General features: G+C 43.4%; 2 protein-coding genes across 10 annotated transcripts in view; one reads left to right on the forward strand and one right to left on the reverse strand.

Annotated features, from left to right (window-relative positions):
• Positions 1-22,282, reverse strand: part of ZNF397 (zinc finger protein 397) — a 44,018-nt gene that overhangs the window by 10,953 nt on the left and 10,783 nt on the right. The gene's annotated exons all lie outside the window — the stretch shown is intronic.
• LOC125082267 (zinc finger and SCAN domain-containing protein 30-like) lies at positions 1,507-20,971 on the forward strand. 9 transcript variants are annotated; one of them, XM_047697711.1, is made up of 6 exons: positions 1,507-1,664; positions 3,699-3,855; positions 11,448-13,435; positions 15,578-16,103; positions 16,382-16,520; positions 19,532-20,971. In XM_047697711.1, exons 4-6 carry the CDS (start codon positions 15,696-15,698, stop codon positions 20,461-20,463), a joined length of 1,479 nt encoding a protein of 492 aa, XP_047553667.1. In that variant the 5' UTR covers positions 1,507-1,664; positions 3,699-3,855; positions 11,448-13,435; positions 15,578-15,695; the 3' UTR covers positions 20,464-20,971. The 9 variants fall into 9 exon arrangements, with proteins under 9 accessions (XP_047553667.1, XP_047553664.1, XP_047553670.1 ...); XM_047697708.1 differs by having other exon boundaries at positions 11,451-13,435; XM_047697714.1 differs by having other exon boundaries at positions 3,699-3,850; positions 13,223-13,435.

Genomic DNA, 22,282 nt, shown 5'->3' on the forward strand with positions numbered 1-22,282 from the left:
CAAGGTATGAGTTACTACATACTTATAAAATGAGGAAGCAGAATCGTTTAAAAAAAAAAAAAAAAAAGAAAGAAAGAAAATACAAGTCATTTACTGAAGCTAGTACATGACAAAGCTAGTATTTGAATCCAGGGTGTGAGACTCCAAAACTTTTAACTAGCCCCTACCATACCTGAAAAAGATGACTTGAAAAGATTTTAAAGGGAAAATATCAAACACTGACACACTGGTGATAAAGTGATTATAATGGGGAAAATGGGTAACTGGGAACTTAAGGAGAGGAGGGAACTCCATGAGAATCTGACTGCCAGAATTCACAATAAAGTTATGTGACTGTGCTTGTAGCACTCAAGAGATGATACTGCCCAATACAGTGAGGGATAGGGAAGGAAGAATACCAATAGCCCTGGAAGACACTAACACAGCACCATTAACAACCCTCCCCACCACCTGAACCCAAGAAAGATAGAATGCACTGCTTCTCACCTGACAGAAGGTGGTGTTCTTGAGATTCAAAACTGAAGTGGATCTCCATGGGCTGCAACTGGACGCTTGGCACCTCGGGGAGCAACTGGAGAATTACCATTTCCTCAGTAAGCTTTTCTGGTCGGCATAGGAGTCTGAAACCTGGAGGCAACGGGGTACCACTGGGCTTGGAAGGCAATCATCGTGGAGACCGGAGATATAATTTCGGAGAAACATCCTCTAGATATAAGAGAAATGAAGGAGAAAACAAATCTCATTTAATTTCCAAGTGGTTTTCTCCGAGAATTTATTAGGCTTCCTCCCTCATGATGAGGCTCAGACAAACCATTTTGGACGTGCAGTCTCCATTCCAAGGCTAGAGACCTTCAAACATAACTGGTGGTTAAGGCTCCTGAAATAAGGATGTAACTGGGAAGATAAGGCAGGGGAGGGCATTGTAAAATTTTGTTTCAGCGGTTAACGCTGTATTCGCTGCCTCTCCTATACCGCCCCGGCACTACTAGTCACCATCATTATCCCTCTTTCCCTCCTTCCCCTTTTCCAGCGCTCGCACATTCAGGCTGCTTTTTCCCCCACGCTCTGCGGATCTGCTAGGATGCAGCCCCCTTCCTGATTCCACATGCCCCCAAAGTTTCCGGTGTTCATTCGGTTGAACCCAAGGCCAAGCAGGCGCTACCCGGGTATCCAAAGCACGCTAGGCCGAGGACCCACTGCCCCAGGAGCAGCGCCTGGGGGCGACCCGGGGCGGCCGGGACTCTCTACGGACTTGAGGAAACCCTATAGGGTTTCCTGGAGGTGCCGCAAGGCACCCCAGGAGGCGAGATCACCCGAGGTCCCCTGGCTCCCATGACCTAACATCACCCCTACCTCGACGTGTCCTTCAGGTCCCTGTAAAGCCCCACGCGCTGCGAAACCGCCATCGCCGCGTCCGCTCTAGGAAACTGGGAGGATTGCTCAGCTCTATGGCGCGAGGGGCGCCCGCCCGGGCGCAGGCGCAAGGGGTCGGCGGCAGGCTGGGGGCGGGTTGAGGAGATTTAACCCCTGAACAGCCGCGTAGCTGATCCAGCCCCGCTGTAGCGAGCGACCTGGTCAGCCAGCGACAGGTCCCTTGCTGCCGTACCTGCCGGTTCTTGACGTGAATGTCGAAACATCTTTCGGGAAAGCTCTCTGGGGGCAGGGTAGGTTTTCTGACTACATAATGAGTTCTTCCTTATTATCTCTCTCTTTTAAAATCCCCACGCCACCCCTTATTCTTCCTCGCTGGTGTGCTTCCATTCTAACTTTCTTCCTGTCGTCTCTGGTTTTTTCCCCTAGAACAGTGGTGTGCCTCCAAATCACCCGGAATCCTTGTTAAAAATTTTTACTGGGCCCCACCCCTAGAGTGAACCTAGAACTCAGGGTCATAGGTACTGCTGCTGTTGGCTCTGGACCACACTTTGAGAAGCATTGCCCTACGAATTAATTCCTGACTTGCCAGGAAGCTGGATTTTGATGTACTTTGCCATCACGGAAGGCCATAGGGGTCTGTTTCTAAACAGCTTGCTTAAGAGGAAATTTAAAACAAAACAACAACAACAAAAAACATGGAGACATATGAAAATGAAAATACAACAGCCCCAAAATCTTTGGGATGCATCAAAAGCTGTTCTAAGAGGGAGGTTTATAAAATACCAGCCTACTTCAAGAAGCAAGAAAAATCTCAAATAAACCAACCAAAAAATACACCTGAAGGAGCTAGAAAAAGAACAAACAAAACCCAAAACCAGTAGAAAGAAGGACGTTGATAAAGACAAGATCAGAAATGAACAAAATAGAAACTAAACAATTTGCTTGCCAGTGCAATCCTCATTGTGGCTAAAAGATCAGGGTGAGAAGGACCTGAAATTTGGAGGAGCAGGGTGCACATTGGGGTAGGAAAGGATATTGTTGTGTCCTTGGAAATTTCTTGGGAAGTACAGGGCGAGTAAGGAGAAGGATTGAGACATACAAGATGTTGGGGAGAGGTACAGGTTTGAGAAAGTGGTGGCTGGCTGAAATGATGGTTGAGGTGGAAGTAGAGGGCTTTGTGTCCCAGCCCAAGACACTCTTCTGATATATGAAATCTTAGAGATGTATAAATGAGACTCTGATATTCCTTGTAAAGAACTTGTTTGGGTCCAGCCTCCCAAGAATGGAGTGAAGATACTTTAGAAAGAAGGCAAAACAGCTTCACTGTGATATAACAGACATACAATAATAAGCAAATATTAGAGTATATAATTTGATAAGTTTTGCATATGCACATAATTGTGAAACCATCACCACAATGAAAATAATGAATGCATCCAGCAAATTCAGAAGTTTTCTGTACCTTTTGTATCTCCTCCCTCTTCCCACAGCTCCCAACCACTGTTCTGCTTTGTGTTACTAGAGGTTAGTTTGTTAGTTTGCATGTTTTAGAGACTTATTTAAATGGAATCATACAGAATGCAGTCTTTTTTTTGTCAGACTTCTTTCACTGAGCATTATTTTTATTATTATTTTTAAATGATTATTTATTTATTTATTTGACAGAGATCATAAGCAGGCACAGAGGGGGTGGGGAGGCAGACTCTCTGCTGAGCAGAGAGCCCCATGCGGGGCTCCTTCCCAGGACCCTGGAATCATGACCTGAGCCAAAGGCAGAGGCTTTAACCCACTGAGCTACCCAGGCGTCCCCACTGAGCATTATTATTTTGAGATTTATCATATCACGGTTGTCTATCAGTGGTCCACTGCTTTTTTTTTTTTTTTTTTTTTTTGCTGAATAATATTCCATTAGCTATATATGTATCACAATTTGTTTAACCACTCACGAGTTGATGGGAGTTTCGGTTATTTGCAGTTTTTTTTTACTATTACAAACCAAGCTGCTATGAACATTGTTGTCCAAGACTTTATATGGACATGTACTTTTTTCTCTTTCATGGTAGTTGTATGTTTAACGTTTTGAGAAACCGCTACACTGTTTGTTAGAGTGGCTGAACCATTTCGCATTCCCACCAGCAGTATATGAGAATGCCATAGCTGATATACTACCTTAAACAGGTGTTGAGTAAAAGAGAATGAGAAATGTAACCAGAGGTTAATTCTTTTGTACAAAGGTGAGGGTTTTGTTCACTTTTTACCTGGAAGTGATGATGTGACTGTAGATTTTCTGAGTGTTTAACCAAGGAAATCAAACTTTTTTTCAGATTGTGCTAGATTTGTGGCTTTGTGGAGTTTTACCGAAGATGTTGCATTCTGAGGCTGAGAAGCCAGCTTGGAATCTAATTGTTTGATCAGTCGGCCAGAACAACCCAAGACCCAGCTGTGGTCCACACCGACACTGAAGGCGTTCCTCTCGGTAAGGTAAAGGAATTCAAAGGTTTCCAGAGAGATCAGGAGTGATAATATGGGCATAGGAAATGATAAGAGATTCTCCAGAATGAAAGTGATAGGTCACCCACCAATATTCTACCTGATTTTCATTTGCTGTTCCATTTCCTCTTGGGGGAAACTAGGCCAAACTAACAAATGTCTGATTTATACATAGATTCTACAGCAGTGGTTCTTCATCTTTTTGGGGTAATATAACTACTTTGAGAATATGGTAAAAACTACAGACCTCTGGGGCACCTGGATAGCTCAGTGGGTTAAGCCTCTTCCTTCCGCTCGGGTCATGATCTCAGGGTCCTGGGATCGAGCCCCGCATCGGGCTGTCTGCTCAGCAGGGAGCCTGCTTCCCCCCCCCACCCCCACCTGCCTCTCTGCCTACTTGCAGTCTCTCTCTCTTTGCAAATAAATAAATAAAATCTTAAAAAAACAAAAAACAGGGGCACCTGGGTGGCTCAGCTGGTTAAGCGACTGCCTTCAGTTCAGGTCATGATCCTGGGGTCCCGGGGTTGAGTCCCACATCGTCCCTGCTCAGCAGGGAGTCTGCTTCTCCCTCTGACGCTCTCCCCTCTCATGCTCTCTCTCTCTCACTCTCTCTCTCTCAAGTAAATAAATAAAATTTTTAAAAAACAAAAAACTATAGACCTCTTCCTCACAAAGTTGGACTTGAACTACTTCTTATCCTGTATTGCTTATCATGTATTATATTGTATTAGAAATTAATTTCCCTTGATAGTTAAACTTCACAAAGAATGAACTTCTATCTAAAAATCAATCCCCAGGTCCAGGTAAAAAAGGGAAATAAATCCAAACTGTGAAGCCAAATGAAAAATTTAACATTGCTTTTGATCAAATAAATATTTATATGTAGGCTGCTGCTGTTTGATTTTGAATGTCTAAATTATGGGCAACACAACAACTTTGAGATATTAATATGCATGTCCAATTGACTGTGTCTTTTTAAAAACAGAACAAACGCTGGGGCGCCTGGGTGGCTCAGTCTATTAAGCTGCTGCTTACCGCTCAGATCACGATCCTGGAGTCCTGGGATCTGCTCAGCAAGGAGTCTGCCTCTCCCTCTGCCCCTCGTTCCTGCTTGTGTTCTCTCCCTCACTCACTTGCTCACTGTTTATCTCTCTCAAATAAATAAATAAAATCTTAAAAAAAAAAACAAAAACAGAACAAGTGCTGAAAACTGAGATTCAGAAAGCAAAATAATGGCCAATAGTATCAGTTCCTAAGGTTGACTTTGACAGAGATGAGTAGGCTTATATCCCAAATACCAGAATTCTCCAAGACCTCTAGAGTTGAATTCCAATCAGATCATTTATTTTATATTCTATCAGTGAGGTCATTGGCATCAGTTTGAAAAGTTTTCAACTTCAAAACCAAGTCACAGTCATTTAAACTCTTGGTCTGTACTTAACACATTGTTGTGGGTTGAATTGTGTTCCTCCCAAAAGATATGTTCAAGTCCTAACCTGTGGTACCTATGAATGTGACTTTATTTGGAAATAGGATCTTTACAGATATAATCAAGTTAAGATGAGATCATACTTGATTAAGGTAGGCCCTAACCCAACAACTGGTGTCTTTATAAGAAGAGGTAAATTCAGACACAAAGGAGACTCATGGAGAGGAAAGGACACCATGTGAATGTGGAGGCAGTCATTAAAGTGATGCATCTACAAAGCAAAGAACACCAAAGATTGCCAGCAGTTACTGGAAGTTAAGAGACAGGTGTGAACCTCAGGGTCTTCAGAAAGAGGATAGTTCTGCCAGCATCTTGATTTTTGTATTTGTAACCTCCAAACTGTGAGCGACCTCCAAACCTCCAAACATTTCTGTTGTATTAAGCCACTCTGTAGTACCAGAAGTGAGGAGCTGCTTTAACAAATACCTAAAAATGCTGATGTGGGTTTGGAGTTGAGTAATGACTAGAATTTGGAAGGGTTTTGAGGCTTATGACAGAAAATATCTGGTTGCCTTGAAGAAATTGTTGGTAGAGGTATGGATGTTAAAGGTGACTCTGGCAAGGGCTTGGAAGAAAGTGAAAAGGAAAATAGAGAACTTTTCTGTCATCTTAGAGAATACATATATTGTCATGAAAAGAATTTTGCTAGGACTAACGAGCATTAAATATACTGGTGAGGTCTCAGACTGAAATGAAGAAAACATTATTGAAAGCTGGAGAAAAGGTGATACTTGTAAAGTAGCAAAAACTTGACTGAATCATTTCTCAGCCTATCCTTGCTCTGGAGACAAGGCCATGGAGCTGGACAACCTTTTGGTGGATAGATTGGGTGTGTAATTCATGGATCCAACCAACCACCTCAACAGAAACCAGTAATAAAGTGCAGTGATTCAGGAAGGATCTGAGAAGAGCCCCTGCATATAATTGTGTGGATCTCCTTTATATTCACAGACACCAGCATGGTTCTTGAGACCCTTATATCACCAGAAACACTGCCGGTATGAACAAAATAAAGGAAGCTTTCTGGGAAATTGCATGCAGGAAATGGGGTGACCAGTAGGCTGGTCCACTTGAGGGCTGAGGACCAGGGCCACCTTAGCTGAGAGGGACTGATGGGGCTTCCATTGGCCCAAGGGACATATTGAGCCACAGAATAATTTGGGAACTCTACAAATATTTGGAAGTTAAATAGCCCATATCTAAATAACCCATGGTTCAAAGAAGAAATCACAAAGGAAATTAGAAAATATTTTAAACTGAATGAAAATGAAAACACAACATAAACAATTTTATTAGATACAACCAAAGCAGTGCTTAGGGGAACACTTAGAGCTTTAAAATGCTTATATTAGAAAAGAAAATCTCTTATCAGTAACCTAAGTTTCCACCTTAAGAAGCCTAAAAATGGGCAGCAAACTTAACAACAAAAAAGCAGAAGGAAAGGAGTAATAATCATTAGAGTAGTTATGAATGAAATGGAAAACAGAAAAACGATAAAGAAATATCAATGAAACCAAAATTTTGTTCTTTGAAAATATGAACAAAAATTGACAAACCTTTAATATGCTAACCAAGAAAAAGAGAGATTAACAAAAGCAGAGAAGAGGGGACATCACTACCAACTCTATAATAATTTAAAAGAATATAAGGGAATACTATGAATAACTTCATGCCAACATATTACACAACGTAAGCATCATGGACAAATTACTTGAAAAATACAAATTTACTAAAGGTGACTGACGGACAGACGCCTGGGTAGTTCAGTCAGTTAGCTGTCTGTCTTCGGCTCAGGTCATGATCCAGGGTCCTGGGATCGAATCCTTTCTTGGGTTCCTTGCTCAGTGGGGAGCCTGCTTCTCCCTCTACCTGCCTCTCCCCCTGCTTGTGCTCTCTGTCCCTGACAAATAAATAAATAAATAAATAAATAAAATCTTAAAAAAAAAGTGACTGAAAAAGAAATAGAAAATATGAATAAATGTATGAAAAGTAAAGAAGTTGAATTAGTAACGAAAAGTTTTCTAACAAAGAAAACTTTGTTCGCAGGCTCAGGTGCCTTCACTAGTAAATTCTGTTGAATAGTTAAAGAATACCAGTCTTTCACAATCTCTCCCAGAAAACAGAAGGGCCAGTAATTACTTTGATGCCAAAGCAGACAAAGACATCACAGAAAAAGACAGCTACTGACCAGTATTTCTAACAATATAGATGCAAAAGTCCTCAATGAAATGTTAGCAAATTAACTTCATTAATATAGGGGTGCCTGGGTGGCTCAGTTAGGTGCCTGCCTTTGGCTCAGGTTAGGATCTCAGCTTCTTGGGATGGAGCTGTGTCAGGCTCCCTGCTTGGTGGGGAGCCTGCTTCTTCCTATCCCTTAGCCCCTCCCTGTTGCTTATGCACACTCTCTATCTCAAATAAATAAATATATTTAAAAATTAACTTCATTGATATGTAAAAAAATTATATATTGCAACTCAATGGAATTTATCCTAGTAAGTTGGTTTAATATTCAAAAATAAATTACTAATATTCAAAAATAAATTGTGGTCAGAGATATAAATAGATAGAGATATAAATATCTCTTTCAATAATGTTTAACAATAATAGAATGAATGAATATTGGTTTAATCATACCATGTAACATTATTAGAAATATATACAGTGTACATTTACATAAAACAGTATGAACAGATTTCACAATGATGAATTCATCCTGACTTTAAAAAAGTACATATCAAATTCCATTTATATACAATACAGAAATTTAAATACAATACAGGCAAGACCAACTGTATCATGTCAAAGTTCAATGTAGTGGCTATCTTTCAGGCCTAGAGGAGGGTGGTGACTTGAAGAGAGCACAAGGAGACTTCTGATGACAGATAATATTGTTTCTTCATCTTAGTGCTGGTAACATGAGTATGTTCAAAAATTAGTATGTGCACTTATTTACTTGTAAAATCAGCATTACTGAGCAATTCTATTTGGCTGTTCTGTGTTCACAGCATCAAAACACAGACCAAAATGCACCATTTTTTATTAAAATGCTTCATTTTATTTTCTGAGACTCCACCTACCTATCCTGTCTCATTCTCTCCCCATCAGGTCTGTATTCCTCTTTTCTTCTATCTTCAATTTTTCTTCCTACTCACATTTTACCCTTTTTTCCCTACAAATATAATTAGGGGCCTAGTATTTTTTTTTAAAGATTTTATTTATTTATTTGACAGATCACAAGTAGGCAGAGAGGCAGGCAGAGAAAGAAGGGAGGAAGCAGGCTCCCCGCTGAGCAGAGAGCCCGATGCGGGGCTCAATCCCAGGACCCTGGGACCATGACCCGAGCTGAAGGCAGAGGCTTCCACCCACTGAGCCACCCAGGCACCCCAAGGTGCCTAGTATTTTAAAAAACAAATACCTTTCCAATCCTGTTGCCTAGTCCAAGTGTCCTTTCTTTTTCCTTCTTGCGCAATCGCATTTCTCAGAAGGAATTACCACCTGTTTTCCGTCTTTCATCCTACACTTCTTAACCCGTGGCAAGTAACATTCCACCGATAACATCTCTCAAGCCCTTCCTCTATCCCTTCCCTTAATTCCACATCACCAAAGCTCTGGCCTCCTCCCCTTCTCTGCCCGACTGCTGGTCACCTGTTTTCTCTCCTGAAACACTCTGTTGGCTTTTATGATTGAACCATCTGGGCTTTCCTCCTTCTAGAAGTTTCTCTTTTCTATCTCTTCTTGCTCATTCCACCCCCAAACATAGCTATTTTATAATTTCCTGTTTATTTTCCATAAGATTTCCTTTGGATCTCATCCCCTTCTCCATTTTCAGTCATATTTTTAGATACTACCAAATTCTAAGTTCACATTTCTAAACGTCTTTTTTTTCTCATCCGTTTTGCCCTTCAATCCAATCTACGCAGTATGTCAGATACTGTCCCGAAGTATCATTCTTTTTTTTTTTAATTTTTTTTTAAATTTTTACTTATTTGACAGAGATCACAAGTAGGCAGAGAGGCAGGCAGAGAGAGAGGAGGGAAGCAGGCTCACCGCCTAGCAGAGAGCCCGGTGCGGGGCTCGATCCCAGGACCCTGAGATCATGACCTGAGCCGAAGGCAGAGGCTTAACCCACTGAGCCACCCAGGCGCCCCCCGAAGTATCATTCTTGCCATGGCACATGAAAATGGCCTGCCCTGATTACTAAAAGCATTTCTAATTCCCGAGCCTGGCATTTGAAACTCTTCAAATGACCCACCGCATCCCTCAGCCAAGGTTCTAGCCCACGAAGATGGTGGGCTAATCCACCCCCCGCCCCCGCCAATGTCCTGAACTTCCCACTGCTGTGCTCTCCCTCAGGCCACTCCTCTAAGTCAACAGTTGTCCGGTAAGACTCAGCGTGAGTAGCGCCTTCTTTGATCGAATTATTCTGACTGTCCCGCTACGTGTTCATGCCCTTGTCCACGACGGCAGGGTCGATCCTCCGCCTGGCCCCCTGGCCAAACCTGGGCTGGTTTCCCCTCAACCTCCACGCACTCCTCTAGTTAGCTTCTAGAACTGCCACTGGGGATAGAGTGTTTGTGGTGTACGAATGCAGTTTTGTCCTCCTCTTCCCCAGATTTACAGAGGAAGGGTTCTATTTTTTTCTCCTCGGAGTTCCACCAGGCGCGTGCTCTCTATATCTTTCTTTTGTCCTCCTTCCGTCGCCTGTCAACCATTTTGAATCGGGGCTGTCCCCACCAGGTCCCACCGGAGACACACTCCCCTCAGCTTCGCGTCCCTCCTCCCAAGCCTCGGCGCCCGGCGCCTGCCACAGAGCTGCAGTCCTCCCGGCTTCCTAGAGGGGCGCGCCCGCCCGCACTTCCGGCGCGCGCGTCCAGAGGTTGTTCTGTCGCTCCCTGGGGTCCGTGCGGCAGCCTGCCGAGCCGGGGGTGAGTGAGGCGGTCTGGCAGCGCGGCCGCTGGTGCTTCCCAAATCGCCCCCGTCCGGCCTCAGCCCTCCTCGCCGCTTTGCGTCGGCCGTTGTTGCCGCAGGCAGAGCCTGTGGCGGTACCAGGTGGCCGCCCCTCCTGGTTGCTTCCGTCCGCCCGTCCGTCCGTCAATTGGTCCATTTCTTCATGCATTTGTCTGTGTGTCTGCTCACCCACCGCCCTAGCGTCCTTTGACTTCTCAAGCACTTACCCGGCGCCTCCTGCGTCCCAGGCCATAGGCCGAGCAGTCGGAGAAGAACTGAGGCAATCTTTCTTCCCGCTTAACGCGGCCAGAATTCGCTCTTGAGTCAGGTCTCAGCCGTTCTTCTTAACTTCCCCAGTCTAGCTAGGTTCGACCCTCACAGCCCTTTCCACTTTCCTGTGTATCGTTCTTAGCAAGACTAAGTTATGTAATTAGGTGTCCTTTCTGTTTAACGTCTGCCTCCCTACGAAAATCTTAAGTTCTATAATGGCAAGGACACGGACTCATAACTCTCTGCTCGGTGCCTAGCGCAGGGCCTGCACAAAGTAGGCATTCTGTAAATATTGTTAAATGTGTGGAAAAACACAGGACCTCCTCCACAGGGCCACTGGTGTGGTGGGGAAGGCAGTGCAGCAGACTACGTATCTAAGAGCGTGGACTCTGGAGTCAGACCGATTTGTTTGAGAGCAGTCCAGACTACATCACTTTCCAAACCATGGGACCTGAGAGAAATTATGCAACTTCTCAGTTTCTGTTCAGTAAAACAGTAGAACCTAGAACATAAAGTGCTGTGAAGAGGAAGTGAACAGGTAGACTGTGCTTGATTGTACAATAAAAGCTCAGAGTTTTCTGTTACAACTAAGTAAGAGAACGGTGCAGGTATATTAAATAACAGCCACACCGCCGAAAGCAGTTTTTGTCCAAAAGTGTCCTGGAGGTTCTTGGGTTGCTCAGGTTAAGAGCTAGCTGGGGCCAGGTTTTCACCTCCCAGAGGGAAGGGCCATATTTAAGCTCAGTGCTTCCAGCCCTCCACAATGGGTTCCCTAGACAGCTCTGTAAACACGGACACTTGGAAACACAGTTCTGGTCCCAAGCAGTCGCCTATGGCCCCCACTGATAAGGCTGCTTTCTCATATTTACACTATGAGAAGGTGGAAGGGGCTCTTCCCTGAAGCAGCAGCACCTCCCCAGGATTCTCTTTTGTGGGGTGATGGAAGAATCACAGGAACTGTGATCATTTTACTGAGCCTAGCTGGTAAGTTTCCCCCATAAAGCCTATTCTATAACCCATGCCTTGTGATGTGGAATTTGCCTTTTCCTTGCACCATGTCTGTCATGCATTGAAAACCTGTTCTGGGCCCAGTGTTTTAAAATAGGGGTTTTATTATCACATATGGTGAGGCCAACAGATCAGGAGATGATTGCCGTTCAAAAGATAGTTTGTTACTCATAGTTCTCAAGAGGAGGAAGAGGAGGAGGCATGCCATGTCCCACATGGTCATATGGCAAAAATCACAGGTTCAGTCAGGAGACCGGGTGAGGGGAAGTTGGGAGCGAGCCTTTTTTGTGGTTTCCATGGGAAGGACTGTGAGGCAGGGTCAGCAGGCTTAGGATTGACTAGTTTGAATAGCTTAAGTGATAAACTAGATAATAGATAAACTCTCTGGCTTGTTCCTGACTTTTTGGCATGTGGCCCTGGTTGATTAGGGCAGGGGAATGGTGGCCCTGGATGTGAAAGCCCGGTGCAGGAAGTGGTGGGGTGTGGGTTGGGGTTGGTGGTTTGCGTATGAAAAGCACACTTGAGTTTATTATCTGTAGGAATCTGCTAGCCCTGAGAAGGACCATCCCTCCAGTGTAAGCAAGGCCCAGATGTCAAAACCCCAGAATAAAATCTATGCTTAATACACTAAGCACTACTCTACCTGTCTTATGTTACTTCCAATTCCTGTTAATAACAGTGCAATGAAAGTACTATTAACTCCATTTTTAGGAGAGGACATGGAATCTTAGAAAGGTTTGGTTGGTGACTACTGTCACACAGCTATTAAGGTAGTAAGAGGGCTGTACTATGATTCCAAACTGTTGGGTCACTTGACTCCAAAGGTGGTGTTTCTCCTGTGAGCTAAGTCATTTTTCTGCAGTCTGAGAAGTGCCATGGAAACATCTTTCAGTCCTTATTAGGCATTTGACATGTTGACCACTTCCTCTTTGAAACTCTTTTTTTTTCCACTATAGTGGTATTCATTCATGTATATATGGCACCTACTCTCTGCTGTGCATTGGGTTGGGTGGTAGGGAAGGGTGAGCAAAAATGCTGATGTAACTTAGAGTTGAATCATGGAGAAGACATGTATTAATGCAATAGTCTCACTAAAATATATAAACTGACAAAATGAGAGCAGGGCTCTGAGAGAAAGGAACATAATTCTCTTTAACTGTGTCTCTTATGACTCCTTGACTGACCCAGCCCCGCCTGCACATCAGAGTCAAAGAACGTTTTACAAATATAAAACCAGAGGTTCTGACTCAGGCTGGGGTATAGCTCAGGCATCTGTAATATGAGATTTTGCCCCCCTGCATTTGCTTTTTAAAAACCGGTCAGAGGAACAGGGTCAGATTTGCAATTTTGAAAAGGTTGCTCTGGTTATAGTATGAGCAGACAGTGTGTTATTGTATAGTGTGACAGGACAGTTAAAGGGATGAAGATGGTAGTGGCAGAGATGGGGAAGAGCAGATTCTGGAGACAGGCAATAAGTCAATAGGACTTAATTTGCATTAAATACAGGAAGGAGGTGTTAGGGATGCTTTCCGTTTTCTAGAAATGCAGCCAGGTGGATGTTCCTAATTCCCGAGGGGACCACTGGGAGAGGAGCAGAATTGGAGTGGGAGGAATCATCAATTGGTCATGGATGTGCTGTTTTAGGTCCTTTCGTGAAATTCAGAAGGCATTATGGGAGTGAGGGACAGTAAATAGGGCTTGTGCTCAGATAAGAAGTTCGGAGTAGAGATGCCTGTGAGACAGTGAAGACAGTGCCAGACTTAAGGGCTAACCTATGGAACTTGGGCCTGTGAAAGATGGAAGAAGAAAGAGACAAGCTTTATGATGGAAAATTTCCTTCGGCCGCATAACATAGAGGTAAGTTGGTGAGGCATAATATTTATAATAGAAATTTAGTATCACAAACATTGAAGTTAAAGGGCAAGACCCATGACATAGACCAGTGATCATTAGGCAAAGCACACATATCCATGTGATGTAGCCCTTGGTAAATGCTGTATACACAGTGATACATAGATCTGATGATGCTTTGTTATGGGATTTCTTAAATGGCAATAACCACATAGTAAGAACTAAAGAAATGTATTTAGTATTTTTCAAATACTAAAAAATTAAGAGGAAAAATATCCCAGGTTTCTCTGTGTTTATATGTATATGGCAAGAACACAGTTTAGAAAATGCTCCTTTGTAGTATCTCACACCTAATTTCATCATAAATAACTCAGGAAATGATAACCACCATCCTTTCAATCACCAGCGGCAGGGGAAAACCTATCCTTGACTCCTCTTCCAAACCCTTATCCAGTGTGTCCCCAATTCCTGTCAAATCTCTCATCTTTATCTTTGGCTCCCATAGCTTAGGCCCTCTCGCCCAAGTGGTTGCCATAGACCCTTCCTCTGCCTTCTCCATACCCATTCCTGAGTGGGCAGATGGACCCTCCAGCCATTCTCATGGCTGTGGGGCTCAATGCAAACTCTGCAATACAATCTTTCAGACCCTTGGCCTCCTCTCCCTCTGTGGGTGCCTCCTTTCTCACTATTCCTGAACTATGCCCCAGGCTCTGGCCTATTTTTTGTTGTTGTTGTTTGTGTTTTTTGTTTTTTTTTTGTTTTTGTTTTTGGCTTTTAAAAAAAAAAAAAAAATGGGTTCATATCAGAAGCATTTGGAGGCACTTATTGAAGTCTCTCCCACAGAGATTCTGACTCAGGAAGTCTGTTGTGGGGTCCCTGCTCCATGGCTGATTCTGAGCCAGAGGGGACAACCACGAGTCTGGCCTCCCTAAACCACCCGCTCCCCGCCTCAGTGCAGTCCTCCCACTGTTGTCTTTCCCTGAATAACCTGATGTGACATCTTCACCTGCTCATGCTTATCAGACTCTTGCTGACGTGTCTTCTCCCGGCAGGCAGCTCTCCCTGGTCTTAGTTGTCTCTGTGTCTGCTACCGTGCTTGCTTCCCTCTATCCTTGTATTTATCACACGGCATTTGCAGGTTTACTCTAAGGAGTCTTTGAGGACAGAGCTTTTAATCCTGAGAATCCTGTTCAGTAAACTGCCTAGCATGTAACTCAAGTATTTGTTGAAATAATGGGTGAAGGAATTCATTCTCTTTTCTTGGTACTGTCTTAGAACTTGTGACTTACAGGCAGGAATTCTTTGTACATTCACTCTGGCCATTCTCCATGACACTTTCCTAACATTTTCACCATCATTTAAAATGTGTAGTATCAACCAAGATGATCCTGGGCTAACCCATTCTGTAATAAAAAACAAGTGCTTTGGAATTGGGCAACCCTAGGTTCGTGTCTCAACTTTGCTATTTACCAGGTTGAGGCCATGGGTAAATTAAATTACTTAACTTTTAAAAATCTCAGTTTCCTCATCAGTAAAATGGGGATGATAATACCTCATAGTATTATTGTCAAGCCCCAGTAAAATAGTATTTGTAAAGTGCCTGGCCCATAGTAGGTGTTTATTAAGTGCAAATTCCCTTTTGGGGAGACCCCATGGCATAATAAAACTCAGTACTTTCGTTGCAGAGTCTGGTTCTGCTGCTTACAGGCTGTGTATCTTTGGTTAACTTATGGATCTCAGGAGCTTCATTTGGAAATAGGTATAATTATGATTGTTCTTTTGGAATTATTAGGGAAATTATATAAAACATATGTAAAATGTCCAGCTAGTGTTGGCATCTAGTAGATACTCAATAAAATGGTGATGATGATGATTATTATTCTGCAGTTTTTCCTGCTTTCCATGATCCAGATTTTATTATCCCTGATACTGACCCTAACATTATCTCTAATGGTTCTGTTGATTTCAATGATTCTTAAATTTTCTATTTCCTATCCTGAAAAAATCCTAAATCATCTATAATATATTGTTTATCTTGGTAGCTCCCTTTTAGTCATTTTTCTTTATAGAACTATACTCTCTGGTGACTTGTCTTTGAAAACCTGCATTATTTTTCTAAGCCAATTTTTCCCCCCCGTGTAACATTAGCATTGTCTATCTCGGGAGTCCCCTGAAGAATCAGAATTCAGAAGGAATCTCTTAGACAAGGGAATCCATTGCCTTCCTGACTCAACTGGGCAGCATTTTCAGACGGTCTCTGCCCAGAATGTCAGGAAAAGCTGCAGGCCTGGCCTCCCATGCTCCAAAAGAACAAGAAGGACTTATAATTGTGAAGGTTGAAGAAGAGAATTATGTTTGGGGGCAAGACCATGGCCTTCAGGGAAACACCTGTAGCCTGGAGACCTTCCGCCAGCGTTTCAGGCAGTTTGGCTACTCTGATTCTGCTGGGCCCCGGGAGGCCCTGAGCCAGCTCCGGGAGCTTTGCCATCAGTGGCTGAGGCCAGAGGTGAACACCAAGGAGCAGATCCTGGAGCTGCTGGTGCTGGAGCAGTTCCTGGCCATCCTGCCTGACGAGCTGCAGGCCTGGCTGCGAGAGCACCGGCCCGAGAATGGAGAGGAGGCCGTCACTCTGCTGGAGGAGCTGGAGAAGGAGCTTGATGAGCCAAGGCAACAGGTAAGAAGTAGGTGATGTGTTTGCTTGTTTTATCAATTTTAAGTCAACGGGGAAGCCGTTACGAGTGGCCTTGACGTCACGGCTATCAGAGTTATGAAATTTCTGTCTTTTGGGTTATTATTTGTGCACTGGGATCAAGGCACTGGGGCTTTTAATCCTGTTGTTTTCTGTCTAATCATCTGAATTGAGTTTCTGGCTCTAACTGCCTTGCCCATTGTTCTAGGGTTTTTTCCTTCTGTATCCTCAGAATCATAGTGCTGGTACTTGATTACTCCTAGGACACGGTTCATGGCCAAGGAATGATCTGGAAGGAAATGACTTCCATAGGAGCACTGAAATCTCTGAGTATACAGCTCCAGCCTTTGGAGAACCAGTGCAAGAGTGAGACTCAGGAGTGCCAGACTTCCCCTGAGAGAGGTGAGGAATTGCAGTCTGTTTGGGGTTGAGGATGATGGTACGGATATCAGCTGTGACATAGTGCGTTTTCTTGACAGTCACTTGTGGCTGTCATTAAGTATGGTGGAAAGGCCCCCTCCTTGCCTTGAAATATTCTTCCATTGGCTGTGCCTAGAATCTAAAATTCCAATATAATTTCTAACTTTGGGTTAAGAATTAAGGTCTTCAATAAAATTCTCTAATACCAATAATAGTCAAAGACCAATATACTGTGTTTTTAAGTATTATGGACCACTGGCAAGGCAGTACCCAAGAGGGAGATGAATTATGTATTAGTAACTGAAATACATAGTAATTTAAACAAGGAAGTTCAATATTAAGAATTATGGACTATAAAAAAAAAAGAATTATGGACTATAATGGGGTTAATTACTGAGTGGTTAAAAAAAAAAAGAAGAAAGAAACAACTCTAAAGAATACAGGAATAACACATGTAGGGAATCTTCAGGGCTGAGGCCAAGCACCCAAGGAAGGCACAAATCTGTAAGAGAGTACCACATCTTCCTAGACAGCATCTCGCTGCCTCGGATTCAATCTGCTTCCCATGTCTCTGGTCATCTTAGCACATTTCTCTCGACATGTTTCAGTTTCTCCACATTCATTTGAAATAAAGGGATCAAAAAAAAAAAAAAAAAAAACCACCAAAAAACCCAAACCTCTAGTGAGGATCTGATTAATTTAAAATACATGATAGGTTCATTTCCCAACTCTTATCTGTTGTACTTCATATGCTTTTGTTCCTTCCCAGTAGCACGTTAACTGTTGTGGACTGATAGATCTCGTTGTGCTCATCTCTTTTTAGTCTGAGGGGTCTTGGTTAGCCCTGCCTCTGAAGAATTAATGTAGAGCATGTCACATCTTTCATCTAGATTGTGAGGTTTAAATCACTGGGAGGATCCACCTTGCAAGGATTTTAAGAGTCACCATGTCATTTTTACCACCTTATATCCTTGGTTATAATTTTCCCATAGGTACTTCACTATCCTAACATAGATCTTCCTAACAATAGATCTCCTAGATCTCCCCAGAAGAAGATCCTGAGATACGGAGATTTGGGTGCATGTGATTTATTTAATTATTTTTTTAAAAAGATTTATTTATTTATTTGACAGAGAGAAAGAGATCACAAGTAGGCAGAGAGGCTGGCAGAGAGAGAGGGAGAAGCAGGCTCCCTGCTGAGCAGAGAGCCTGATATAGGTCTCCATCCCAGGACCCTGGGATCATGACCTAAGCCGAAGGCAGAGGCTTAACCCATTGAGCCACCCAGGCGTCCCAAGGGTGCATGTGATTTAAAGGAAGCAATGCTCTTGAGGAGAAATCTGTAAAGGAGTGAGAGAAGCAGGGTTAGGAAGGGAAGAGAGCAAGCCATGATGTGGTCTTGGGTAAAATCTAGCCTTGGCTTAATATCTTAATCCCTGCCCCACTCCCCTGGAGCATAATGGCACTGCTGAGTTGTCCCTTCTGAAGGTGTGGGTGGGGTGGGGGAGAGGCAGTAAGGATATAAATAACATCCTGGGCCAGATGGTTCTCATCAGCCAGGACAACTTTCCAGAGAAGGCAGCAGCTGTGGTATTAGGAACCAACACTCCCAGCAGCTGGGGGAAGGAGGCACCAAGTTCATAAAGCAGGTCTGGATGGGCAGTGCAGCATACATCTGCATAACATTAAGGCTAAAAGCATGTTTGTTAATGTGCATTTAAAGCCACGTCCCTGGGCAAAAGGCTTTTAGACCACAGGTCTCTGTCAGTACTAGGGGGACATAGGGGAAAACTGCAGCCTTGATGTTGAGCATCTTTGAATCCTGGCTCTTCCAGTTATGAACTCTGGTCTTACAAAGGTGCTGTTGCCCCTCTGCGCCTTCGTTTCCTGATCTGTAAAATGCAATCAGGTTTAAAGGACTACTGGGAGGATAAAAGTAAATGAACAGTTTTTTAGGTTTTCCTCCTCAAAATAATTCTGGTTTCCTCAGTCATCATCTAGTAGTCTCCTTCTGAGTTACCAGAAATCTAGAAACAAGAGGGGCTGGTTGTGAGAGCTGAAAGTTTGGCTCCAGGTGTTTGTATCTGTCTCTTTGTTTCCATCTGCCTTTGACCATTTGCACATAAGACAGTGAACATATAAGACTCCCACCTGACCCCAGAATGAGTCAGGAAACCACAACATTCCTTTTCTTATGCACTGAGTGTCTTATTCTATTTGCTTATAATTGTTTGATCTAGAACTTGCAATTGCTCTAATGCATTCTTGTTCCTGCTTATGTACCTCTGCTCAGTTTACCCCGAAAGAATTTCCTAGTCATATATTCTGCTCTCCTACTTTTCTAGGAGCACCATTTATTCAGGTTTCTTAGACTTGTTTTTTCTCCTGAACACTCCCTATTATCTCTTTTCCTTTCCCTCATTACCAAAAAACACATCTCCTCTAACCCAGGATTGTCTCCTAGCTTCTTGGTCTCTCACTGCTACTTCTCTTTACCACCATCTCCTCTAACTAATGTCTTACCCTGCTCACCATCCCTCCTCTCCACTGCTGACTCTCATTCTATGTCTCCCTTACTCTCTGAGGGTGCCACCTCTCACTGCCCCAGGCGACTTCTCTAAATTCTAGATTGGGAAGCTAGTTCTTTTTTTTTTTTTTTTTTAAGATTTTATTTATTAATTTGAGAGGGAGAGAGACAGACAGAAATAGAGACAGAGAGCGTGAGTGGGGAGGAGAGGGAGAAGCAGGCTCCCCACTGAGCAGGGAGCCTGATGCAGGGCTTGATCCCAGGACCCTAAGATCATGACCTGAGCTGAAGGCAGACACTTTACCAACTGAGCCACCCAGGTGCCCGGGGAAGCTAGTTATTAAGAGTTTTCCTCCTTTTTAGGAAATACCATTTCATTTGGGTAACTTTCAATTCCAGTTATAATAGATTCCTTTCTTCCAGTATGGGGATCCAATGACACTAGTATTTCTGTTCACATTTTTAGATGGCAAGCTGGCAAGTGACAAGGTATTAACAACAAAACAAGAAATTATTGAATGTGTAGCGTCAGCGGCCATGATATCCCCAGGAAGACTTCCTGGGGAAACTTCATCACAACAGGTAGTTGGAGAAGCTTTGGGAGGTCTGGACAACTTTGAGAAGCCAAAAGGAACTGCTGCAAGGAGCAAAATGAGTCCACTTCCTTCCCAGGAAAGACATCTTAGTCTGGCAACCTTCAACAAGAAAATCTCCACTGAAGAGTGTGTCCTTGAATGTAACCAGAGTGAAAGGGCTCTCAGTGTGAACTCAAATGTCTTCACACGACAGAGAGTTCATGCTGGAGGAAAGGTCTACGAGTGCTTGGACTGTGGGAAAGCCTTTTGCCAGAGCTCGAAGCTGATTAGACATCAGAGAATTCACACTGGAGAGAGGCCTTATGGATGTAAAGAGTGTGGCAAAGCTTTCAGTTTGAGCTCGGACCTTGTTAGACATCAGAGGATTCATAGTGGTGAAAAACCCTATGAATGTTGTGAATGTGGTAAAGCTTTCAGGGGCAGCTCGGAACTCATTAGACATCGGAGAATTCACACCGGAGAAAAACCGTATGAATGTGGTGAATGTGGGAAAGCCTTCAGCCGGAGCTCAGCCCTCATTCAGCACAAGAAAATTCACACTGGAGACAAAGGCTATGAGTGTACTGAATGTGGTAAGGCTTTTGGTAGAAGCTCTGTCCTTATTGAACATCAAAGAATTCACACTGGAGAAAAACCTTATGAATGTAACGAATGTGGAAAATCATTCAATCAGAGCTCAGCCCTCACGCAGCACCAGCGAATCCACACTGGGGAGAAGCCTTATGAATGTAGCGAATGTCAGAAAACATTTAGGCACAGATCAGGCCTTATGCAACACCGGAGAACTCACACAAGAGTTTAACTCTTGAGTAAGGATTATACAATTGTGTAATACCAGGGATTTGGTGAGGTTCCCACCAAAGTGAGAAGTCTCCTGAGAGCAGAGTTTCTGTCCTTCCAGTCTAAGTCAGTACATGCTGTACAAGGAGATCCACACAAAGATGGTTGTTGATGTGCTGAATGGGCACCTTCACAGTAAAGCCAGGTCTGGGGTAAAGATCCTGAAAGAGCTCCTTATAAGATGGGCTGAGAGGTGGTGCCTCCAATGGCAAGGATCTCTGTGCAGCAAGAAGAGCGTGCATTTGGCAGCTGGAGGCATGTGCTGAGAGTCATTCGGTTCTCTAAAGTGTTCAATTGTGAGGCTGTGAAATATTGAATCATGCCCTGGATCAATTTATAGTTCATTCTGCCCCCTTGCCAGTTCTCTTCTCGACCCCGAGCTTCCTGAGGTCAGTTTGTTTATTGTGTACCTGCTATGTGCCAGCCATCGGGGCAGACATAGCATTGCCCTCCCAGAGTTGAGAACTAATGGGATACAGATAATATATATATATATATATATATGGCAAGTAATTACAGTAAAGAGTGTTAAGTGCTTTGGTGGAATAATCTAGGATTCTGTCAAAATACATGGCAGGGGCACCTAACCTGGCCTGCAAGTTATTGAAATCTTCCTCAATGTGATGAAATCTTTGTTGGGAAATAAAAGGTGGGTATAAGCCGGGTCAAGGTGAGAGGGAAGAAAACATTACAGACAGGTTATGGCACATACGAAGGCATGGAGGGAGGATCTAGAGATGTCTCTTCACGAGGACTCCTCTAGCAGGAATGTGTTCATGTAGACCCTGGTTTGGAAGCTAGGACATGTGTTGGTTCCTCACTTCCTGTTCATAATCAGTGAGTTGGGTAGCTTATCCCAGACCCAGAGTTACCTAAAGACCTTGAGGGACTCAGGACAGTTAGTGTGATGGTAGACTTTGCTGCGTTGTATGGAAAAAGGCATGTAGGTACACCAAAGAAAGAAAAAATGTTGGAGGCTAGAGGGACAGCGTTGGTGTCCCATAACCCTAGGGCTCAGGAAATGGGAAGCTGACAGGAGCCTGGGAGTGGGAGGTATGCCTTCCCAGGATCCACTATTCCTCATTTCCTGTCTTCTCCTTACATCAGGCTGGAAGATACTAAGCTACTTGAAGGCAATGGGTACTTACTGAATTGCCTCCTTAGATTCCTTAAAACTCTGTTTCTCTGTTAATTTTTATTTTGGCAGTTTTAATTAGCCCACCATTAACTGCTGAAGGCAATTCATATGTAAGAGATTTGATTTCTCTTCTAAGATATCCTGATTTCCCTTCCAGATACTGTCTCTTCTGAAGACTTGGTGATCAAAGCTGTTGTGGGTAATAGGGAGGTGAAATTGGGCCAGGGTGGGGTAGGGGGGCAGTATTTGTATCTGGTTGGACGATTTTCATTGAGTGAGGTCAGTCGGAATTCTGGAGAGACCCTTCAAATGGATAGAGTTGCTTTTACTCTAGGTGACAATCAGATGATTTCATGTTTTTAATTTTATTTAATAGGTTTTTTTCTAGATTGTAAATTAATTGTAAATGTTGATAATCTAGAAAATGAGAGGGGTGCCTGGGTGGCTCATTGGGTTAAAGCCACTGCCTTTGGCTCAGGTCATGATCTCAGGGTCATGGGATCAAGCCCCGAATCAGGCTTTCTGCTCAGCAAGGAGTCTGCTCCCCCTGCCCTCTCTGTCTGCCTCTCTGCCTACTTGTGATCTCTGTCAAATAAATAAATAAAATCTTAAAAAAAAAAGCTTTTAAAAAAATATAGAAAAT

This window comes from Lutra lutra, chromosome 12 (genome assembly GCF_902655055.1).
Source record: "Lutra lutra chromosome 12, mLutLut1.2, whole genome shotgun sequence".
Taxonomy (NCBI): Eukaryota; Metazoa; Chordata; class Mammalia; order Carnivora; family Mustelidae; genus Lutra; species Lutra lutra.

Bases quoted from the DNA above. Each gene is read 5' to 3' on its own strand.
- LOC125082267 (XM_047697711.1), top strand. From the start codon at position 15,696: ATGTCAGGAAAAGCTGCAGGCCTGGCCTCCCATGCTCCAAAAGAACAA. The intron at 16,104-16,381 runs GTAAGAAGTAGG...GATTACTCCTAG, and splicing joins TTGATGAGCCAAGGCAACAG to GACACGGTTCATGGCCAAGG. The intron at 16,521-19,531 runs GTGAGGAATTGC...TCACATTTTTAG, and splicing joins CCAGACTTCCCCTGAGAGAG to ATGGCAAGCTGGCAAGTGAC.